Raw genomic sequence first — 25,053 nt, 5'->3', positions numbered from 1 at the left:
TTGAACTTCACTGTGTCAGGGCTGATAATAACCTACTCCTTTAATTATGATAACTGGGGTGTATGTTTTTGTGGTCAGAGATGGGATGATCAGAACTTTATTATTATACTTAATGTGTTTTTGCCTTTTTCCAAAGGTAGTTCTTACTATTAATTAAGGAAAGGTGTTTTGTAAGTGCAGTAAAACAGAATTTTGGAATGAGAGGTACCTCTAAGATGAGGGGCTGTAGTCAGGGATATACCCTAGTTACTCCCCGTGAGAAGTTTAAGACTTTCAAGATTTTTCTTTCGCCTTACTGAAGTCACCTACTTTTTTTGAGAGGACACTCCTAAGAACCAGGGCAATATGCTAGATTTGTGACTTTTGATTTGTAAATGCACATCTCATACCAATTTCGGATTTCAAGGAGAGTAAATGGCCTAAGTAGGTGAATAAAAGAGTATAGTAAAGGCAAGTTTCATATTTCTGTCACTGCCTTGAAGATCTTACTGGGTTATTTCTTAATCTACTTGGTTTTTCATATGAGGATTTCTAAGGCAATCTATTATACAAAATATTTTAATTAAAATACATTGTTTTTATGTTTTTATAACACAATTACTTATGTGAAAAATCCTTTCCTCTATAATATTTTTTCCCTAGGAGTCCCCTCTCTTCTGTGAGGAGAGAGGTATATTTCATCGTCTGTTGTCTAGGACTTTCTTTTGTTTTTCAATAAGGAATGGGAAAGGAATGGGATAAGCATTTATAAAGTGCCTACTATGTGTCAGGCACTGTGCTAAGTTTATCATCACTGTTCTAAATATTATCTCATTTGATCCTCACAATAACCCCAGGAAGTAGGTGCTATTTTCCCCATTTTACACGAAACTGAATTGCAAGGAAGCTGAAGCAGGCAAGTTTAAATGGCTTTCCTGGGGTCACATAGCTAGTAAATAAATGTTTGAGGCCATATTTGAACTCAAGTCTTCCTGATTTCAGGCCCACTGTTCTATCCATTTTGACACCTAGTGCCAATCTCATTATTCTAAGGGGCAATTAAATATCCAAAGTTCAACTTCCTTTTAATCATCTGTTAATTTACATTTTTGTAGTCATTGTACATATTGTTCTATTTCCTTTACTCTGCACCAGTTTATACAAATCTCCCCAGATTTCTCTGAACTCCTATTAATAATTTCTTAAACACATAATAATATTCCATTATATTTATGAAACATATTTTTCACCATTTCCAAATCAATGGGCACCTATTTTGTTTCCAATTATTTGCAATCATAGAGAGTGTCACTATGATTTTCTGGATATATTTTAGACCTCTATTTCTGTCTTTTGACTTCTTTGAGATACTCTGTGGTATAGTTACTGGATCAAAGGGTACAGATACTTAAATCATCTTTCTTGCATGATTCCAAATTTATCTACGAAACAGTTGGGTCAATTCATAGCTTCATCAACAATATATCAGTGTTCCTATTTTGCTGTCACCTTTTTAATATTGACTGTCATCTTTTAGGCTAGTTTTTTCTTTGAGTACCCCTGAATCTCACTGAGAAGGCCCTGCATTACTCTAGGACTGATACATTTAGCCCTGACATTCAATTGAATTGGCAAACTATTGAATGTGGATGTTTTTATGCACACAGACATACATGCCACCTACAGTATGACTTCTAATTCATGGCTATGTGCCTGCAGTTTCCTCTAGATGCTGGCTTCTTCCAGGCCATAGGCCACTCTGAACCCAGGAGTTTTAAGAAACAGATATTTCAATTGGTTTAGCCCCCTCTCATACTGAACACGCTTTTGAATTGGCAAAGGAATGCTGGAAGTATCTCAACCAATCCCATCAATTGAACTGACGTTCAACTTAAATCTCAGCAGAGATGCTAGGTGAAATATTTAGAAACTTTATTTATTTTTTACTGAGGAATTTCAGATCTGGGTGTTGGCTTCTCCTTTCAGTGCCAGTCACAGACTCATAAGAAGACAAAAGCTCCTATGATCCTTTTGATATTTAAGTGTCTTGGTGCTGAATAGTATGCCACGTACCCTTGACTCCCCTCGGCTCTCTTTGACTTTTTGGCATCATGATCAGGACTGACAAGAGGCATAGAAATGAAGTGGTCAACAAGGCATAGATTCCTAACCTCCCTGTTACATTTATCTTGGATAGGCATTGGAGCTGGGAAAGTTTTGGACCAATTTTAGTTGGAGGTAGAGAGTAGACTGGATTGTCTTTCAGAAATTACGTGATAAAATCTTATCCAACACCAGTATTCTTTCAATGATACTCTATGGTAGTGTACCATGGAACACCTCCATGTCTGAAGAGTCAAAATTTTGGACAACTCAAAGAGACCCATGTTGGGGTAAGTCAAGTTATACCCTGCATTTTGTCAGCCTTGACTTGAGTGCAAATGGCATGAACATCCTTGAGAACATGTACGACTGTAACAGATGGGAAGATTGTTCTTGTGGCCAAGGACAGGGGAAAGAGTGAGTGTATAGACTGATTGCTTCGCTGATATTCAAGAAATATTAAAAGACCTAGAGGAAGACCTCTAGTACATTGAGTAGATCCCTGATGAAGGATTTCTTTCATTCTTCCCTTTGTGGAGACTGTTATGAGCAGATGTACTTGGCAGAAGGCTGGTCTCATGACATACCTGAATTTTAGCCCGAATAATTTTACTCTAGGTGTGAGCTAAAGGTATGAAATAGGCATATTGGATAGGATTAAGGAGGGCCAAAGAACATTACTGTCTAGAACTCAATTTCAAGTAACCTAAATGCCTAATCGCATAGGGTGGTGGTGGTGATTCTTTTTTTATAGAGGGAACTAAGGGCCTGCCTCCTTTACAGGTGAGCAGGCATTGGCCAGTCTTCTTCCAGAGGTTAAGTCATAGAAAGGGAAGATCTTGAAGCAAGTGGCTTGAAGAGGCAGGAAGGGTATTCACTGAAGGAATTCCAAGGTGTCTCTGGCAGTCTTGACAAAAGATTCATGCTGTTCCTCAAACAGCTATCTCCATAGCTCCGTTTGGAACAGGACTCACAGGATGCAAATTCTTCCCCCTACAACAAACGGAGATGACCAGTGACGCGCAGGTAAACAAGAGAGACCGGCCTCTCTCTCCACCTGGCCAGTTTCCATCAATCCTAGCCGGAGCTGACCTTAAAGACCTTCCTCATTGCCTTGGGGAAACAGCACACTGGAGGGGAGGGGGAAAGCGAAAAGAGTAGGTTTCTTTCTCTTGCTTCTCAGCGTAAAGTTATTTGATTGCACAGAAAGTGAGTGGGCTGTGGGTGCGAGCTGCAGGTGATCCTCGCCCACCTGTAGGAAAGGTGAAAGAGAAAGGAGGGAGAGGAACGAGAAGGGGAGGAGGAGGGGTGTTTTGGTGAGGGGGGTAGTTTGGGTTCCAATCCTGAAGAACGCTACCTTCACCTGCCGCCAGGAGTCCCCTAGTAGAAAGGGAGTCTCGGGGGGAGGAGAGAGGGTTGGGGCTGAGGCTGGGGCTGGGACTGGGACTGGGACTGGGGTTGGGGGCGGGGCGGGGGTAGAGCACCTGGTGGGAGGGCGAGGAGCTCCTCTCCCAGCTTCCAGGCGGCTCGGAGAGGGTGCCGGGAAGAGTAGCCCAAGGCTGGAGTGCAGGATCCCAGGTCACAGGTAAAAGGGGCTAGCTCGGGAGCCCAGCTAGTGGAGGGGGGCCAGGCGAGCGGATCCTAGCCCCGAGTCCTGGAACGGCTCCTGGCTGGGCTGGCCTCAGCTGGGCGGCTGCGTTTCCGCGGCCAGGGCACCCAAGAGGGGGAAGTTTCTTGGCTGGGAAGGATGCAATTGTGTTGAGCTATTCCTGGTATGTCAGGCACTGGCCCTGCAGCCGTGAGCTCAGAAGGCTCCGTTTCCAGGGAATCCGGGAAGGGAATGAAGCTCTGCTCGGGGAGGGATAGGGAAAAGAGAACCCGGGAGGGAGGGGACGGGACTGGACGGGGCAGGATGGGACAGGACAGGACAGGGCAGGGCAGGGAGGGCTGAGTTGAGCTCCTAGGGCTCTTTCTCCGGCTCCCCCGAGCATCGCCTTTCCCTGCGCTGCCAAGGCTCAGGCTCCCCGGTGTGGCGGGCTGCGCTTCCACCCCGGGCTTGCCCTCCGACGGGGATTTGGCATCCCATGGCTCAGACAGTCTAAACCACAAGGGTTGGCACGGCCAACTGCCCAGGGAACAACTCGAGGAGGAGGCGGCGGGCGGGCGGAAGCGGCTGCTCCACATGGCCCCGGGCTTGAAAGCAGCTGCGACGGGGCGAGAGACGCCCCAGCCACCCCGCCTCGGCCAGGGAAACTGCGGTGATTCCGGGGGAGGGAACGGGAGCGCAGAGGAGGGGAGCTGCTTTTGAAGTTCAAACAGTTCTCGGGGCTGTTTACAACCCCTCTGTCTCTCTCCTCCCCCTTCTCCCCTTCCTCCTCCCCCGTAGGGCCCCCCTCCCCCGTCCCATCTTTCTCCTCCTCTTTGACTGCCCTGGTCCCTGCGGACCCTGGTTCGTTTTCAGGGCTTTATAGAAAGCAGCTTCTTCAAATTCTTGTGGTTTCGGGGCATTAACAAACTCCAGAGAGCAACAAAGGGAACAGGGGACCGGGAGCATTAAAAGGCAGGGCGGAGTGACAACCGGCGCTGCCTCTTGGTCCCCAGTCCCAGCCCCGGAGAAGCCTTTTTAATTTTGCTGACCCCCCCCCTCAATCCCGCCCCTCCTCGCCCACCCACCCATTTCTTTCTCTTTCTTTTTTCCCTCCCCTCTTCCTCTAGTCATGGAAGGGAGAGAGGATGCGGAGTCCAACTGCGATGTAGCATTCGCTGAAGCTCAGAGATGGGTGGAGGTGAGTGCATTTCCCCCGCTCTTTTTACTCCCCCCCCCATGATTTGGTGGCTTTATAGAGGGCTCAAGGGTGGCGTTTAAAAACCCAAACTGCCAAATCGAGACCACGTTATTCTTAACAACCCTTCCCTCTCTTCATCTTTGCTAGATGGTGGGAGACACTCGGTTTAGAAGTGGGTAGTCAGCGGGTAGAACTTTTAACAGTTCAATACTCTGTTTTAGTCCCTTCTTCCCCTGCAAGTCTTTCTTTCTATTCTTTAAATTATTCTTAAGGTGCAGAGTGAAATAGGTGGTAGTTTGTCCATCACTGTATCAGGTGTCCAGATCCATGCGGGCTGTACCAGGATCAGTTGTCTCTCTAGATCCTATCTGGGGGCACAATCCAGAGGATGTAATGGTCTGTTGGAATCTCTGCACTAAACCGAAAGGGAGGAAATGGGAAAAGTTACATTCCTTTTGTTCATATATGACTAAGATGCTGTGAACACCAAGCGAATCAGGTTTGTGTATGTCTATGTGTCTGGGTGGAAGGGAGTGGGGCGTGGGATAGAAATGGGAAAGGGAGTTGAAGAAGGGACAGAGAATGGATGAGTAAATACTAAGGCAGTAAGCTTGCTGATGAGATTTAGGAGAGGATCTCTAGGGGAGTTTTAATTCCCATTGATGAAGACTACTACCATATTCCTGGACTTCTAGTACAGCATAGGAGTTCTCTGTTTTCCCTGTGCCTTAGAGACACCATCTTCTTGTAGTCTTCCATTCCCTAATTTCCCTTTTTTAAGGAAATGTGAGCTCCTTGAAATTTTCCTCTTTGTGCCTTTACTTTTACACTTTGGGTTGAGACTGTCCCTAAATAAGTTTTCAGGATGATTCTTGGCGGCTTGTGAATAAAGAACACTGATGGGGAAAAAGTTTTCTCAGTGAGTGCTAGACTGTATCATGAAATAGTATACACACATACATGCATATTATATATATATATATATATATAAAATCACAAAAATGGCTTATTGGAACACTGTCTTATACAGTGGTACTCTTGGGATTTGAAACTAATTTTTATGCCTTGCTAATGAAAGGTAGTTTTCTTTGGAATGAATTTTTGAAGTCTGTGCCACATAAACTGCAGTTTAAAAAAAAGTTGTAAGTTTTAGCAAGCAAATAAACAAGCATTAGATTAATTTCTTTTTCCTCACAGGTTTATTTACTAAGCAACCTTTTGGACAGACATTTTTATCCCTTAGCCTGAAGGTGAATTTTTTCCCATTTTTTTTTAAGAAGCATGTGGAAGGCTTGACTAGGGTAAGACAATAATATAAATGCTCTTGAATTGAAATAAGAATAAAGTACCTCTGTCTCCCATTTGCTTAAAAGAAAATTACTTTTCTCTGTTTGTCTGTGTTTTTAAGTATGTACTACAAAAGTAATTTTTCTATGTGTCATATTTTTCTGAGACATTGTCTTGGATATCTTAGAAAAGGAAGTAAGTGTGTGTGTGTATGTGTAGGGAGGGTGTTGGAGATCAGAAAGAATGGATATTTTTTGCTGTTGTTTATATTGGACATTTTACAGTTTCTAGAGTCTTTATGGTGTTAGTATGTGGGAGTTTGTGCTTCTCTTTTCTTCAGAATAATTATAAATATGCTTGACTTCCTGTGTGTGTGTGTGTGTGTGTGTGTGTGTGTGTGTGTGTGTGTGTTCTGCTTTCTTTGAACTAAAAGTTCGGTGAGTATTGCAACTTTCCCATGAACTTAATAAAAACTACATTTTAGGATCTTCCATGAAATAATCTCGATGAAGGAATGTTGTATGATTATGTTAAATGTGCAAGCTTCTCCTCTCCTCCTCCAAGTTAAAGATCTTCAATAATCTTGAAATTTCCAATAAAGACTTTTTTTAATGTAAGATTATAATTTTTGGGAAAATTACTATACTAGAGTCTAACCAGAAAACTCTCATTTTTTTTGAAGGCTGTATCAATTTAATATAACTAGCCAATATAATTAAAAATAAATTATCCTTTTAAAATACCAGCTGGTATCAGGGAGAAGTATTAGTTTGTGGGAATATTTTTAATTCTATGAATTATATGTATTGAAAATAATAGAATATATTCACTGTTCAAATTTTCAACCTTAAATTTATAACCTTATCTTTGTGGCTATCATGTTAAGAAAAATTTAAGGCAAATTTTACTATCTTTTTTATTCTCTTAAAAAAAAGGACAATGGATATGGAAGAATAGCTTGGATTCTTTGCATTGTATCAACTCCTTTCTAACTAAACTGGAACCTTATAAATAATAAGCCATAAAGATAAAACCTTTTTTGGCTTTCACATTTTCTTGACTTTCTGATGTAGATGAAAAAAGGAAATATTATTTTTTAATTCTGTGTTACACTTGTTGAGGCATTTGCCCCCTTTCACTCCCCCCCCTCCCCTGGCAAATTAGCAACACAAAAGAGAGGCTTTAATTTTGCCACCTTCTGCTCTACTTTTTCCTGTGGTTTTGAATATTCAAATATAATTGCTTCTAGTGACCTTGAAGGTACTAAGAATACCATTGACTCTTAGCACTAGCTGTTTAATTTTTTTTTCTTTCTCATTCTGATCTTATATACTTGTGACTCCCTTAGTGGAACCATATTTTTTTTCCCCTTTTTTTGGAGGGTGGAGGAGGAAGCAGACATATAAAATAGAGTGTGAGGTTAAATGCTATTAATATCAAGACTTCAGAATGCACAAGTTTGTGGCTGGTTTGATTTGGTGGCTCAAGTCCCAGTAGGAGCTATCTTAGATATTTTTTATTAATGCCTTTTGTTTTTATATCACATTTCATACCTTCCCCCTCGCCTACCCAATGAGCCATCCTTTATAATGAAAATTTTTAAAAGATGGAGAGGGGTGGTGGTAGAGCAATGGACAGCAGTTCATCAAAACTACAAACACATGAACCACTTCTAATGGTATAGACAATATTCCGCACACATAGTCCCTTACCTCTGTAATGAAGGTAGGCAGATTATATCATATTTTTCAAAATCTGAAAACAGTTATGGTTTGAAATGTAGCTTGAAGTATTAAAAATGTAGTAGAGCTAGTTTATGACTAAACAACTTTAAATAAAAACCAATTGTATTGTAACTGGTTAGAACGAACAGAAATGTCCTGGAGAAGCTGGATTTGAACAAGGTCATGGAGTAAAAGATGAGGTATTTGAAAATAATTTGCACTCTTGAATTCTGGTTCTCTCCTCACCCTTATTTTTATTCTATATACCTATGTTTTTTTTTTTTTAAATCTCTGTCTCTCAGGTTTGTGTTTTGTGAGCATTAAAAACTCTGAGTCTTCAATGAACAAATAAAAAACCATTGGACTTGAAAAACTGAGTTTGTTGTGCCAAATACATGCTATGATTTAAGGGGGAAAATAGTGATTAATTAGTAAGCTATCTACATCCAGAAAAAGGACTGATAAATAGAAGTATGTATAGAATAATTATATACACACCTATTTGTGTCTAATGGTAGCCATGGGGGAGGGGAGAGAAAAAAGAAATTTACATGATAACTGTATTATATATTTAAAAGAAATAGCAAGTTGTACATAACAGATTTGCAGTTTCACGTGCAATCATCTTTTTTAAAATCATACTATATTTTGTAAATGCTTGATTTATTCCATAAATTTTATATGTATGTAAAGCTACGTGATGCCATTCAGGTGGGGAAGAATATTGGAGGGGGGATGGGAATTGTGAAACTAGCTTATTGTATCAGACAATTTCCTTATTACCTCTCTTTTCTATCTCTTGGGTTTTAATTTTTTCCATCACCATTTTTGGCCCCTAACTTTGCTGACTCTAGCATGACCTCCTTTCCTAAACACCATCAGTAAAAAAAACAGGTCCTATAGTGAGGCCTGTTGACTCTGTTCTCCTGTCGTCTTTTTATAAGATTGTACTAGGTTTTGGCTTGTGACTTATAACTCTGTCTTTGAAGCATTAAATTTTCTCCAAGCATGAATCATTCAATCCAAGGGACTACGTGACTGTCTGCTGTGTGAAGTGCTGGGGATACAAATACAAAAAATGAAACCATCCCTACCCCCAAGAAGCTTATATTCTAATGGCGAAGAGACAACAAATACTTGTAAAAACAGATGCAGCATAAATATAAAGTGAATAAATACAAACATGTAAAAACTAATGAAATACAAGGCAGCGTTGGAGGATGTGTACTAGCAGTTGGGATCAATGAATTATAAAATTGACTCCCTATATCCCAGGTGGTATTTAGTTGTGTCAGATCTGTCTATTTGTCTGTCTCTCTATGTATATATGTTATTAGATCTAGCATAGGGCTATGACCGCTAAGATCAGGGATTGTTAGAAGTTATTTTTTAATTTAATTTCTATTTTTTAAGTGATTTTTAAAATCTTTTTTTTGTGCATTACCATAGTTTTCCCCATTTTCCTACTTCCACCCTCTCCCAAAGAATCATCCCATGTAACAAATAGCATTTTTTATAGACAAGCAAAAGAAGAGGAAAAAAAAATCAGCATAACTCATTAATGCATATAAAAATGTCTGAAAATATGTGCAATGTGCAACACTTGTGAACCTTGTACCTTTAAAATATTTTGGTAACTACTTCAATATTATTGGTTTCCTCTGTGATACTATGTATTTATTCATTTAATTACAAATACTATGTATTTGCGTACTTAAAGACATTCTCAAAAAGGGTCCATAGGCTTTACCAAATTCCCAAAGGAGTCCATAATACAAAAAAGGTTAAGGACCTTTGATATGGAGTGTTTTTTTTCTTCACATTCTCCAAAACTAAGCTCCTTGTTTGAGGGTAGATAGAATTAAGAACAGTCTAGGAATTTACTTTTCTTCTCTTCTCTGTGTTGAGTACTAGTGTGCTTTCCTCTGCCCTAATTCTGGTTTTTATCTCTTTCAAATTTTCTGTAGTTCTTGTCATGAGGTTCCAATATTTTTACTTCTTAACCTTGATTTTTTTTCCTTAGGAAGATGCATCTGAGCTCTAGACAATAGTGCTGGTTTGGAAAATGCCAACTATAAACTTTATTTTAGCATTGTAGAACCTTTAAAAAAAATCACTTGGTGTTTTTATGGTGCTCTTCTCGAGACAGCTCTGTGAAGTAGGTCCATTCCTGACTCTGCCACTTAGTACCTGTAAGACCTTGGACAAGTTACTTCCCTTCTCTGGGCCTCAGTTTCCTCAACTACAAAATGAGGTTGGACTTTAGGTTCATATTTAGTTCTACTAAAGCTGAATTATAAGTTCCTTGACAGTTCTAAATCTAGAATTTGCATTTTATAGACGAGGAAATTGCAACTCAGAGGGGTTAATTGGATATACTTTGGCAATCTGGGCCTAGACAGGACTTGGATTCAAGTATTGGGTAAGGATTGAATTAGATGAGCTCTGAGGTTCTTTTTAATTTTATGATTATGACTTACCATTTGGTAGTGGTTAAATGGTACGTAATGATACAATGATACAACATTTAAAAAAAACAAAAAAAATCACTAAATGAAATGTTTAGTGCTCAGGGAAACATTTATTACTCAAGAGAACATTTCAGAATGATGAAAAATGATGAATGTTACAAGTGACTTTTAAAAATTTGTTCTGGAGGAAGAGAAAGTAATATTTGATGTATGAAACAATATTTTTTCCTTCACAAGGTGAAAGTCTTCTCTTTCATTCCTTCCCTCCCCAACCCCTACAATGAACAATTGAATTTAGGATGTTAGATTCAGTGATCTCCCATGGTATGAACTCCTTGGTAATGATATGAAATTTGTATAGACTGACAATTAGAGTCACTTTGGTGGAAAGAGCAATGGATTTGGAGCCAGCCAATGTGGTTTAGAGTTATGGCATTGCCTTTTACTATATCCTTGCATAAGTTGCTATACTTTTTTTTTAACTTTTAGTTTATCTGTAAAATAAGGATAATAATAGTTCTACTACTTACCTTACAGGGTTGTTAGTATCCAACAAGATCATTGATTTAGGCATCTTAAAAAGCTTTGCAAGTTATGGTTTCCAGTTCTTTTTGTTTTAGTCACTTTTATTTATGTGCTTGACGGAGGAATTTCTAACCTCTTAAGCCTTGAAAGAAATAAATTGAAAGCCTTTTGCCCTTGTAGCATAGATAGAAATCTGTTCTTGATACTCTTAGGCAAGATCTGAACCATCTTTCTATATCCTTGACTTGATAATACTCAAAGTGAAAAATATTGACCCTCATTGTGAATTGAGATTCTATAATTTGTTTTTTTTAATACTAGTTTTCAAATCTTTCATTCTGCCATAAAAATCCATTCTCTCTGTCTAAGGAAGTTATTGGAAACTTTTAAAAATTTGCTTTAATTTATGGAATAAAACAAGCATTTCCATAACATAGTATAATAAAAAAAGATGATTGCACATGAAACTGCACATCTATTATGTACAACTTGCTATTCCTTTTAAATATATAACAAAGTTATCATGTGAATTTCTTTTTTCTTTTTTCCCCTGCCCTCCCTCCTTCCCCCTCCCCCCAGAGATGGCTACACACAAATAAGTATATATATATATAAAATTATTCTATACATACTACTATTTATCAGTCTCTGGATGCATATAACATCTTTAATGGCTAAAGTTTTTCACCTAAGCACAGAGATAACAGTTGAATGTAGGGTGGCAGATAGAGCATTGCACTTGTAATCAGGAAGGCCTGGGTTTAAATCCCTTGTTAGGTGTATGACCCTGGGCAAGTCATCTAAAATCTCTACACCTCAGTTTCTTCATCTGTAAAATAGAGATGATACTAGCATCACAGGTTATTGAGAAGCTCTAATGAGATGATATATGTAAAATGCTTTGCAAACCTTAAAGTGCTATGTAAAATGTGAGCTATTTCATATAACTAATTAGTCAATCAGTGACAATTTAAAAAAATACTCATATTCAGTTAGGTTAGGAAAGAGCTTTCCTGTGTGCCAAATATTTAATAGAGGAAAGTTCTCTAAATCTTGGATGGCCAAGTTTATAGGTCAATTTGTATCAATAGATTGTGTTATATACTGAAGGGTACATATTCAAGTCCTTCCTTTTTTGATAAAGGCTTGACTTTAAAAAAATGCTTATATAATAACCTGACCCTAAACCTGTTCAGGTCAAGCTCTAGTTTTCTTGGTTAATGTGTAAATCTGAGTTACCCTTTGAAGGTTAATTTTGTGCCATTAATAATAGAGAAGGAATTTATTAATAGGTAGTTCTCTGCAGTAGAAAAAGCACTGACTTTGGAGTTAGGAGATCTTAGTTGAAGTTCTGTTCATTACTGTGTGCTTCTGGGCAAGTTATTCAGACTCTTTAAGCTCCTATTTCTTCATCTGTCAAATGGGGGCAATACTAAGTACCCTGAACACCTTGCAGGGTTTTTTTGTCAAGTAAGATAAGAGTATGAAAGTACTTAACACATTTTAAGTGGAATACAGATGAAAGGTCAGGCTTTTATTGAATACCTGCTTTGTGTATAGTAATGTGCTAAGCCTGGGTAAGGATGCAGAAGGAAGGAAAGACATGACTATTTCTAAAAATTGACAAATATAGATGAGAAAACAAGTTAAACACACATGAACAAGGTTTACTTGGAGTAGGCAGTTGCTTATATTGTATGATTTCTAGGGTTGGGGCTTGATTTGAAAATTCCTACCTTGCCTGTTCACCTAATGTGAGAATTCCTTTCACAGGGGATGGGAGATGTAGAATCTAGGAGAGTCATCACACTTGCTTGAATTCAAGGGTCAATTGTTAATATTAGTGTCTTGAAAGTGAGCCTTGATTCCCCATCAGGGAACTAATTTATTTGTTTTTGAAAGAGTAGGAGTACAAAGGAGGAGGGGAAGTGATAGATTATGGAGTGGAGATGGTAAGAGGGATTATTTTTTATCAGGAGGGTTGCTGGAAACATAGGCATCTCCTTCACAGTTTTTAATAGTACTAACCTTGAACATGAAAGACTTATGTAATAGCAAGGCAGAATAGGACTAAGTATTAAAGCAAGTGAGTAGATTGAGTTCAGGTAAAGAGGCCATTAATGAGGACAATTTGGATTGCAGAAAAGGAGTGGGTTGGGGACAACATAGGAAAAGATGGAAGCCAGAGGTGTTGGTGGAAATGGGACTATCCATGACTGATATGATTAATAATATGATCATAATAACTGATATTTCGGTAGTTCATCAGAGTTCACAAAGTATTTTGTGTACACTATTGCATTTGACTGGGCAGCTAGGTGGTGTGTTTAGAGACTCAGGTCTGGAATCAGGAACTCATCTCCCTGAGGTCGAATCTGGTTTCAGACACTTACTCGCTACGTGACCATGGGCAAGTCACTTAACCCTGGTGGGCTCAGTTTCCTCATCTGTAAAATGAACTGGAGAAGGAAATTGCAAACTACTCCAGTATCTTTGTCATGAAAACCCCAAAGAGTCAAAAGTGACTGAAAACAACTGAACAGCAAAAACAACATTGCATTTCACTACAAGCAATAACTTTGTTCAATCTGCTAAGCATTGTTAAGTGATCATGTGACTCTGGATCTATAATTGTAAAGTAGGGAGATATGTTACCCTAAGGTAGTTGTCTGGGTCATGGAAGAGATCCTGTGCAAATTCTGAACCATTAAAGGTTCTTCTTTTTGCTTATGTGATTCTCCAAATGCTCCTATTTGCGGATTAGCATGTGTTAGTTGCATTGAACCACATCTGTGAAGCTGACCTATGCTATTTGCATATGTACTTTATACTGGAAAAATCAAATGGATAGAAAAAAACGTTTCTTATTTTATGACCTGCAACTGCAGCATATATAGGCTCTGGGACTTACTCTCCCAATCCAGTTTGCACTAGATTGGGTTCTCAGAGTATGGCTACCCCATCAGAATTCTAGGGGTAACCCTGAGGAGTTTGAGAGTATCTCTCTAGAATTGTCACTCTTATATTCCCTCCATTGTGTTCCCCCAATAACATTTGGACAGTTACCACCTTCTCCATTTCATCTAACTAATGGGATTAGTGCTGCAATATCCTTTTAAACAGTGCTGTCTCCTCACTCATAGCTAATTAACCAATCAACCTTTACAAAGACATATTCACTGAGAAAATATTGTAAAGAAGGAGTATAAACGCACCCTCTGGGGCACACTCTCCTCTCTATATCTTGATCTTTGAGTAGATTGAATTCAAACTTAAGCAGATGCTATGAAACGTTTCTTCTGAACCAACATATATACTTTCTTCTACACCCTGGTCCTTGGGGAGAGTGGACTTAAATTTCAAGGAGTAACTACAAAGCATTTCTCCATCAAATTCACTTCTGAGTGTGGCCTGCCTAATGAATGAGTCTCTCTCTTACATGCAGGATGTGGTATCTTGGCTGTTGGCTTGGTCCACTGCTTGGCTGGGTCAAGCAGGTTATTCTTCAGGGCTGGCTTGGCTGTTGTGGCTATGGCTGTGTTCGGTCTTTGATATTCATATACCTAGAATTGGGGAAGAATAAACACAGCATAGGCAGGAGGAACAAATGTGCCATATGTCCAAAGCCACATGGCAAACCAGTGGGTTTTATAATGTTTCTTCTTCCTCTTCCCTTGAAAACTAACCAGGAAAAGAAAGCAATTGAATTCCTCCACTGCAGCCATTTGTAGCCACTCTCAATTCTGACTCAGTAGCCAATTAAAAGGCTTTCTGTGACCACACACTAAGCTAACAGAAAACAGACACAGAATAGCTGTACGTGCTCTGAAGTAACGGGCAGGGCCCTACATTGCACATTTCAAGAAGCAGGCCCACACACGGGCTGGCATCAGCGAGAGCATACCACATATGCTTTAAGGTCTGGACTTCCAATGGCCAATTCTGTTGTTATAGAATCAAATAAGCAGCTCATTGAATTAGTCCATCTTAGTGCATCTTAGACATGGATAATGACTTTGGTTTTAGAATTGAGGAGGACATAGCAAAGGATCTGGGAAATTGTGCAGTTGTTTCAGTAATTCCGCTCCCTCTTCTGGAGCAAGAGCTCATATTTAACAACGGCAATGTTCAGGTGACACTCTTTGGTTGCTCATCATAGAACACTAATCTCAGAAGGACTAACACGACAATCCCAAGGGTAATGAAAAGATGAATAGTGCAGCATGTTAAGACCATCTGTGAATAAGAAGTGGTGGAACTGGGTGGGACTAGGTGAGAGTAGATGAAGCAGTGGTTAATGGCATCAGCCTTGGAGTCAGGAGGACCTGGAAGAAATTGGGCTTATCATATGGTGAGAATGAAAAAGAATAGATAGACAGGGTCTAGTTTTATCTCTGTATTACTAAAAGAATAAGAGGAAGGCCTTTGTCCAATTGGGTAGATCCTCTGTGGAGGATTTGTGGGATAGCATGGGTAAGAGTTGTGAATGACAAAGCATGAGAAGTTGTGGTCTGTATTAGTTGAAGGAATAGCCATGTTGATAAAATCGTAGGTTCATTAAAACATTTATTAATATAATTGAAATTACAAAAGAATGGAAAGTCTATTTATTGTCTGCCTACTTGCTTTTCAGATATAAATGCATGGTCATGATCCATTTGATGTTTAAGAGTATGCTTTAGTATTTGAAAGTAGTTTGGCTTATTGGAAAATTGTGAATTGCAACCCAGCCCTTTCATCATTTCTGTTGGACAGCTGAGATTTCTGTTTAAGATCTTAGGAATGAACAAATGCTTCAACATGATGAATTCAGTTCCTAAACTGTACTCCTGTCATTTCTTTCCCCTTGGGGATAATTTTATTTATTTTAGCATGGCTTTGCTATCAGTTCCTTGCTATAAATGTGTTTAAAATATGAGCTTTACACTATTGCACTGGAGAGAAATCCTTTGCTACGTTGTTGAAAGTTACTACTGTACAAGATATATGTCTTTCTTCTTGTACTCACTCTTCTCTGTCTTTCAGACACTTTTCTGATACTTGATGTTTGCCAGATAAGAAGAACTAAAAAACAACAACACTGATTTACTAAATTAGTGCTAAGTGTGCACGGATTGCAAGTTCTCAGATGATACCTATCAAAACAGATGTATATAAAGGTTAAATTTTGCACACCGAAAAGCCAATGATGTGTTCACGTTGTGAGTTTCTCTTGCTGTTAGCCAGAGGGATCTCTGCATACCCGCTTCTCCCTTTAGTAGGTTTTCCCCACCTGAAGAGTCACAGAATTTCACTGGACCTCAGACATCGTCCAGTCCTTAACTAAAAAAGCATCCCTGAGAATGTGCCATCCTTCTTGGTCTGACTTAGTCTGCAAGATATTGGGGTATTGAATCCAATCTCTTTTTTCATCTGAAACATATGAAATTCAAATCTAGTATGCACTATAGCTTTATTCTGGTATGAATTTTGTGATGGAGGGGGTAATTTGCCCTTTAAGTTCCTTCCATTTTCACTTCAGAGTCAGAGTCCTTTCAAATACTACAAACTGGAGGCATAAATATTAATTTAGATACCCCATATATGTGAATAGCTTTTTATGAGCAGTGGGGTCTCTAACATTGAATTTTGATACAGACTGCTGCAACTGTAAATCACAGACCAGTTGTACTTAAGTCTATTAATATGCATAAATAAAATTTGAGTTTTTCTAATTTCCTTTAAATTAATATTCTAATGTTCCCTATGTTATTGTGTTGATATGGGGAACAGTTATTGTCTGCTAGTGTTCTTCTTCTCTGTACCCCTTAAATTATTTGTCATCTTGTTGAAGTACTCTGAATAAATTTGCCCTTTTATTCACTCAGCATGGAGGAGAAACTCATAAAATCTCTTTTTTTTTTCAGGAAATGCATTTATAATGTCTTACTAAAAATAATGAACAGTTTTGAAGAGAAAACCTTTTGTCTAGGTGAAGACAGTGAGTGGTTTTTAGAGGTTGTTAGATCTGAGTAATACTCCAATGCTTAAGGATAAAGTCTACATAGCTGAATATTTAAGCCAATTTGCGAGCAATGTTAGGCTTGAAAAATGCTTGGAAGCTCCAGGGGTATTACTAAGATTTAGCTTGCCAAATAGCCGATATTTTTGAAATTCGGCTCTAGCCATGGTAAAAGAATGTCTTTGACTGCCACTATGCTTTACTGTAATCCTTTTGTGTAAGCAACTGAATCTAGTTTTCTTAACAGATTCCATATGAGAGTCTGGCTTCTTTTAAAGGAGCCAATCAGAATCATTCAAATTCAGCGGTTGTGCTGAGTTTTAAGGCAATTGTCTGCTTGTTTAGGAAATTGAAATAATAATTAGTGATGGCAAAATGTTTTGCAAACCTAAAATGTTTTGGAGAAGAATTACCCCTTGAATTGGTTATTTCAGTATCATAACATCATCTCAACAACTGAGACCTTGGTGAAAGAGTGAAGGAATGTACCGCAGGTGAGTTGCTCCCCAATAAACAAATAAGAACTGGCATAGATAAGACTCAGACCTGGAAGCTGTTGATTTCATTTCTGGAGCCACAGGGAATTTTTCATGATTTTCTCTATGGGACTTGGGTAGCCATCTGGATCCTTCAAACTGTTATGACTGCCTATTTATGCAGTATTTTTAAATACACTTGGGTTGTAGGTGAGTCCTTCTTTCTGTGACTAGGTAACTGAGTCTTATTCATGTCCATATTTTTACAGCTCTCTAGATAGATGGAGCTGCTGATTATTAGCAAGATTTTGACTGGTTTGGCTGGTATTGTATAACAGAAGCTTGGGGCAGAGGAGTTGGGAAACTTTTACTGCTGCATCGTGAGTTTTATTTGTTTGTTTTTTGTTTACTTTTAGTTTTGATTGTGGCAACCCTATCTGTAGATGTTGAGTTTTGGGAAAATAACTATCATCAAAGCTAAGTTCAAAGTAATTGCAGGCACCATTTCATTTAGTCATAAGCAAAATATTTGTTTCTAAATATCTGTGATTTCTAGATTGCATTTCAAGATGCCAAATACATTTAACTTTTATATACCCTTCATCTCCCCTAATTCTACCTGATTTCTAATTGCAGGTGGTAAAAACACGGCTTTGAAAGTAGGGCAGGTGCATTCTGCACATCTATTTTCCCCTAGATTTTCAGTTTTTCCACTGTTCTCAAGTGCCAACTGTCAGTATATAAAATAGCAGTCAGAGAGAATAAAAAGGAAAGTCTCTTTTTATTTCTCGAGCTTCTTAAGGAGTGTTCTAAGATCAGGTAACAAGTACAAGACAAGCAAAACTTTTCAAAGGGGAGGAGGAAAATCTGTGACATGTACAATTCTCTTACAACCATTTTACCTTCTGAAATTAGCTGGTTTGGAAATAAATTTTGTTTCCATTTCCTAAACGCCCACTTTTTATTGTATTTTGTGTTTTTTAGGATTAAAAATTAGGATCAGTATTGTATTTTTAACTTAACATTCTCCAAAGAGAGATTTCCTACTGCTTGGCAGCTGGTGGCACAGAGAAATTTAAGCTATGCAATTAAAACTACTCAGATATGATTAAATTTATGATTCCTCTATATTAAATGCATAGTAGAATCTTATGTAGGGTTACCTATAAAACATTTCTTTTTAAATATTCCTATGCCTGAAGTGTGAAGCACCCATTGCTTTTTTTTTGGGGGGGGGGCCTAGGCAATGGGGTTAAGTGACTTGCCCGGGGTCACACAGCTAGTGAGTATCAAGTGTTTTGTCTGAGGCCAGATTTGAGCTCAGGTCTTCCTGACTCCAGGGCTGGTACTCTATCCACTGTGCCACCTAGGTGCCCCCATTGCTTTTTTACAATTCCAGAAATATGGTGCCTTGGAATCACAAGAATAAAATAGTATGTTGCTGTCGTTGTTTAGTCGTGCCCGTCTTTGTGATTTTCTTGGGGCTTTCTTGGCAGAGATGCTGGAGTGGTTTGCCATTTCTTTCTCTAACTCATTTTACAGATGAGGAAACTGAGGTGAACAGAGGTAAGTGACTTGCCTAGGGTCATACAGCTAGTAAGTGTCTGAGGCCAGATTTGAACTCAGGAAGATCCTGACTCCAAACCTGGCACTTTATCCACTGTGCCACCTAGCTGCCCCAAACATTTATTAAATACCTACTATGTGCTAAGTACTTTACAAATGTCTCATTTGATCCTTACAACAACCTTGGGAGGTAGATGCTATGATTAGCCCCATTTTACTGTTGAGGAAGCTGAGATAAAGAGAGGTTAAGTGACTTGCCCAAAATGCTATGCCCTTTGCTCCATCAGATACCATACTACATCCCTACAAACAAGTGAGAGTGAGACCTAGAGTCAAGTGTTGTCAGGTAAATGTCTGAGGCTGCATTTGAACTTGGGTCTTCTTGACTCCTAGTTCAGTGCTCTATCCATTGTATCACATAGTGACCTCTTCAGGGAGATAAGAGGGCAAGAAAAGAGGAAGATAGTTTGAGGAAGGTGGAAACATAATGTGAATGTTTGCCAAAGATCTAAAAAGGGGTAATCTGACTCATTTGCTAATATGACTTTGCTGTTAGAATTTTTTTTTTATTCTTTAGATGAAAAAAATGGGAAACCTTTGCTACTATTTATTGTAAAATGTAATTTAAATTTAGATGCCCTTGAAATCCTCTTGTTTTCAGTAAGGTATTAAAAAAATCCTACTTTCATTTCTTGTGTAAAATGCAGGGTGCATTTTTGTAAAGGTTCATTTCTTTGAGCCTCAGTTTCCTAATCTGTAAAATTAAGGAGTTAGACTAAATGATCTCTAAAGTACTGTACCAACTCTGGAATTTTGTTATAACAAATGAAAAGTCTGTTTGCTTGAGGATATCTCTACCTTATGCCCTTCAAATTTTTTTTTAAAAAAGATAATCACTATTAGAATTTTAAAGTCCTGTATTTTCATATCCACAAGACTAAATGGTCAGGAAATCAGTTAAAAATCAATCAAAGAATGATATGACTCATGGGTTGGAAGTTCCTACCTCAGTCCTATATCTGTAATTACTCCTAGAATATCAGCCGAATGCTGTGCCTGGAAGATCTTTTTATATCTGTTTGTAGAAACATTTCAAATTTTTCTTTTGCCAGAGGCCCTTGACGCCAAGCCTTTATCACCTTAGCTTGAGTCACTGCGATGCCTTACATTAGAGTATAGTTGATAGAAAATGCTGCAGCTTGTCTCTTCAATAATAATTAAAATTATCATAAAGCATTTTAAAGATTGCAAACCACTTTTTGTAAACTGCAAATACACTCTCATTTTACCTTTATGACAGCCCTGAGAGGTAGGTATTATTGTGTTAATTAAAATGTTATTATCCCCATTTTGCCAAATGACTTGCTTAGAGTTGCACAGTTGTTAAGTGCCTGAGGCAGGATTTGAACTCAGGTCTTACAGATTCAAAGTACATAGCATTTTCTCTGTGTGCTATGCTGCTTCTCATGAATGATTTGGGTGTTGAATGTGACAATGCCTGGCTGCATACTCCTTTGGCTACTTTGTGCATGTGTGTGTGTGTGTGTGTGTGTGTGTGTGTGTGTGTGTGTGTGTGTTGATTCAGTTGGTGACCTATGCTTACAGTTATCGCTTCCACATAGTGACTTTTCTCATCGTGGTTTCAATATATTGCAGGTCGGCATGTGAAATTCAATGGGAATTTTATGGGAGTTTTGCAGAAGCTGTAGATGACAGCACAGGACACAGAAAAAGTTGAGGAAACTCAGAAATGCATAATAGTATTATATCACATCAGTATGTTTTATCTTTTGATACCGTAATAATTCAGACTTTTTCTCTGGTACAGAGAGCCAAAAATTTTATGTGGATTTTCTATGTCTCAGGGGCAATGAGCACCTAACCTAATGATGTGAAGGAATAATTGTGTTTGGATGAATTTTCAATCTCATTGCAGCAGGTGTTCCCTCCACCAATATGATTTTCTCTCTTGTATGCTTCTTATTCACACTTGTCAGCAAATTGTCCATTGAGAATCTCCCCCAGTGCAAGATAGCAGTACTGAGCATATGAATGACTCAGGAGGGGCATAGCAGACCTAGCATTTTTGTGCAGGGTGGCTAACACATGTGGCCATGAAAAAGGGGCAAATTTGTGGGGAGCTGGTTGAATTAAATAGCTCTACCACATTCCCTTCCTCTTGCCTCCTGATCTGACCCTGATTTCCTCATCTGAATCTCTGTTCCTATAACTGGTTTCTTATTCCTATTGTAATCTCTTGGATTTTTGTACTTCCAAGAAACACTCAGATACTTAGTCACTTAGCATATGGGTTTATGTTAGCATGGATTCCATCTGGAACCTGATCCCTCTCCACTTCCTGAGAAGGGTATAGCCCCAGTACCTACTCTAATCACCAGTTTATTGTCAGGTGGTCCTCTGAGAAAGAGCTTTCCTCAGAGGGAAACACTCTCATTCTTGATATATGACCATCTGATCCTCTTATTCTAGCTATAAATTCTTTCTTTTTTATTTCAAAGTCAAAATAGCTTTATTTCTCATTAATTGCCTTCAAACAATCTTCAGAAGTGGAAGTGGCATTTATATAAAACTATACCTTCTTAAAAATTCAGAAATAATTATAAATATACCACACTCCAAGAGAGTGGTCTATTCCTAGTCTTATAGAACCATGGAATTTTTTTTTTTTAGTATTTTATTTTTATTTTTCCCCAGTTACATGTAAAAACAATTTTTAACATTCATTTTTAAAACTTTAAATTCCAAATTCTTCCCCTTCCTCTCTCCCCACATCTCCTCATTGAGAAAGCAAGCAGTTTCATATAGGTTATACATGTGTAGTCATGTAAAACATATCCATAAATAGTTATGTTGTAAAAGAAAACATAAACAAAAAAAAACCTCAAGAAAAATGGAAGTAAAAAAAAAGAGTATGCTTCAATCTTTATTCAGATACCATCAGTTCTCTCTTTGGGGATGGATAGCATTTTTTATCCTAAGTCCTTCAGAGTTGTCTTGGATCATTGTATTGCTGAGAATAGCTACGTCGTTCACATCTGATCCTCTTATAATATTGCTGTTACTTTGTACCCAGTACATTTCACTTTGCATCAGTCCTTGCAAGTCTTTCCAGGTTTTTCTGAAAACATCCTGTTCATTATTTCTTGTAGTACAATAGTATTCCATCATAATCACATATCACAGCTTGTTCAGCCATTCCCCAGTTGATGGGCATTCCTTAAATTTCTAATTCTTTGCCCCCAGAAATGAACTACTATAAATCTTTTTGTATATATATCTCCTTTTCCTTTTTTTTAAAATCTCTTTTGGGATACAGACCTAGTAGTGGTATTGCTAGGTCAAAGGGTATGCAAAAAGCATGGAATTTGAAGAAACATCAGTGGTCATCCATTTCAACCCTTACTTGAAATTCCTACTATTACATACTCAGTAGATAGTTATCCAGAAGAACTCTACAGAAGAGGAGCCCACTGCCTCCAGAAGTAGCACATTTCACTTTTATCCTAACATCAAACCTACATATGACTCTTTAGAATTTCCTTTTTCCTGTTTGGGCCATTAGATTACATTTAATTCCCTTTTCACATACTAGTACTTGAAATGCTTGAACATTAGCTATATATTTTAATGGTGTCTTTTATTTTACTTCTCCCACTCATATTGTTATAGGTAATATGCTATAGTTTATTTACATGCATTTTTTCTTCCATTTTCTTTCGGAAAGAGAGTAAGCATTTATACGTTGCCTACAATATGGCAGGCACTGTGCTAAGTGCTTTACATTTGTTATCTCATTTGATTCTCAAAACAACTCCAGGAGGTAGGTGGTATTATTATCACTATTTTGCACATGAGGAAAGTGAGGCAAACAGAGGTTAAATGACTTACGGGGGTCACATAGCTATTACTGTCTGAGGCTGGATTTGAACTCGTCTTCCCAACTGTTTGGCACACTATCCACTGTGCTATCTAGTTACCTATAATTCCTTTTTTGAGATGGTAGTGTCCCATGATTTTCAGTCATAGAACATCAGCCGGAGAATAAAGGTGTTACAAAATAAGACTTTTGTTGCCTTGAGTAGCTTTATATCATTAGAAACTCTCCACGTCCTCAAATTCAGTTCAGCTCCAATTCTTCTTCCTATTCAATTCTCAGCTTCCTATTCAATTTTCAGTGTTTGTCCAAGATAGATAATTGTTCCCAAATAACTATCACGTGGGATAACTCAGTGGGCTACTCATCCAATTGAATATCATGGTGTGCTAGAAGTTTTTTTTTAAATCTATGTTTTTAAACTTTTATTTCATTTTTGTTTTATTTAACAAACATTCAATTCTCTTCCCTGTCTCCAGTCACCCCACCCCCCTTCCCCATCCTGGAATAACCAGGAAAACAAAATATGTATAGTCAAGCAAAACAAATTGCCACATTGGCCACACCCAGAAATGTATGTGTCATTCTGCATCTCAAGTCCATTGCTTCCATCCATGTTGATTTTGCATTATGGGGAATTAGATGAATACCTTTCATTGTGCTGTGGGTTTTTGAGGAGGCTTTGCAGTATTCCAGGCCTTGATGAAAGTATTAAGGTAACATTTGTGAATGTGAGCTTTTTAATAATAGGAACACAGAGTACTTGGACTCTGTAAAAGATTTTTTCATGATGGCAGTAAGTGCCTTATGTGGCCATATTTATCTCTTTTATTATGTGCTTGATGTTCATACCTAGGGAATCACTGAACAAATCTTTAAAATCACATCTGTTGTAGAATGTTAAGTAAATTTAGGAAGCTGGGTAGTGCAGTGGGGCTGGAACTGGAACTTGGAAGATGTGGATTCTAATCCAACCTCAGATATACTTAGCTTTGTGACCTTGGGCAAGTCACTTAACCTTTGTCTGTCTTAGTTTCCTCTATAAAGTGGTGATAATAATGTCATCTACCTCCCAGGGTTGTTGTGACCATCAGATGTAAAGCACTTGGCATACCCTAAAGTGCTATTGTTAATATTAATATTATTATTTTGGTAGATATGTGGGAGACAATTTTTTTCCTAATGAGTTGAATATTTAACCAACAAATAGGCACAAGAGCTTGTATATTTTAAAAATTACAACATTTCGTTTTATTTTCAGTTCTGAGAACTTCCAATTCTGAGAGCTCAGATGTTGTATACTTCTGTCATTGTATGACCAAAAAGTCTTGGTCCGCTATGGGGAATCACATGTGAAAATCGGCCTCTTTTTATAATGTTTTCCTCAAAGGCATCCCAGATATACTCAGAGACTGGCCTCATCAAAATGGTATAATAAAAAAGGCACAGCAGTCAGTAGGTGCTGATGTCTTCTTGGTTATGTTTATTTGGTAAAAATTACCTGTCTGATCTTTTCCAGTCTTTTATAATCTTTTCCTAAATGCCTTAAAATTAAGTTGCTTTCCTCCTATAAGTTCAGGTCCAGCCATTCTCCTGACTCCCTTTTCTTAAAAACCATTGATACTTCTATATTATTGTGTGTTGGATACTGAGATGGTAGAGTCCATATAAGGTGGCTGTATTATTGTCATCAATAAAAACAGATTGCTATAGTCATACTGGTAGATGCGTACTCTTTCACATTTGTTTACTTTCTTGTGAATTGTTAAACCCAAAATGTTTTGACCTCTAGCTTACTTGGAAAATTCTCTTTCCATTTTGCTATTTACTATCAATGAATATGCTTCTACTCACTTTTCCCATGTACCATACATTCCTTACTAGAGCATTTTAATTTTGGAGGACCATGTCTTGAGAACTATTCTTCTGATTTGGTAGAACCCAAGTATAATGACTTCCAATGTATGTTAGAACACTTAGACCTAAAAAAATAAACCTACTAGTGGTGACATTTAAAAATAATTTTTTCTTGTTTTGTTTTCACTTATACTTTGAGATGGTTGTATCACAAGGGATGAGGTAAAATACACATTTTTTTTCTTTTGGCTGGGAGAGGGACATAGGCATCTAGCCAGGCTTCCTTTTTTTTCCTTTTTAACCTATTAAGATAATAGAGAGGTATAGTAATGGTCCTCAAAAGTCAGTGGATTAGTAGTTTTATCTGTGTTGGCACTTTGGCT

The 25,053-nt window shown here is 38.1% G+C and overlaps 1 protein-coding gene across 6 annotated transcripts in view; it reads left to right on the top strand.

Moving 5' to 3' along the window:
• The first annotated feature begins 3,583 nt into the window (after positions 1-3,583).
• LMO7 (LIM domain 7) overlaps positions 3,584-25,053 on the top strand; it is a 244,468-nt gene continuing 222,998 nt past the window's right edge. For all 6 annotated transcript variants that reach the window (XM_027844564.1, XM_027844561.1, XM_027844563.1 and 3 more), the window contains exons 1-2: positions 3,584-3,667; positions 4,798-4,868. In XM_027844564.1, coding sequence (XP_027700365.1) covers positions 4,800-4,868 — 69 coding nt within the window. In that variant the 5' untranslated portion in view covers positions 3,584-3,667; positions 4,798-4,799. The remainder of the gene's footprint in view (positions 3,668-4,797; positions 4,869-25,053) is intronic.

Source organism: Vombatus ursinus, unplaced genomic scaffold (genome assembly GCF_900497805.2).
Source record: "Vombatus ursinus unplaced genomic scaffold, bare-nosed wombat genome assembly UNPS02014942.1, whole genome shotgun sequence".
Classification (NCBI taxonomy): Eukaryota; Metazoa; Chordata; class Mammalia; order Diprotodontia; family Vombatidae; genus Vombatus; species Vombatus ursinus.
This window is presented reverse-complemented; position numbering and strand designations above follow the sequence as displayed.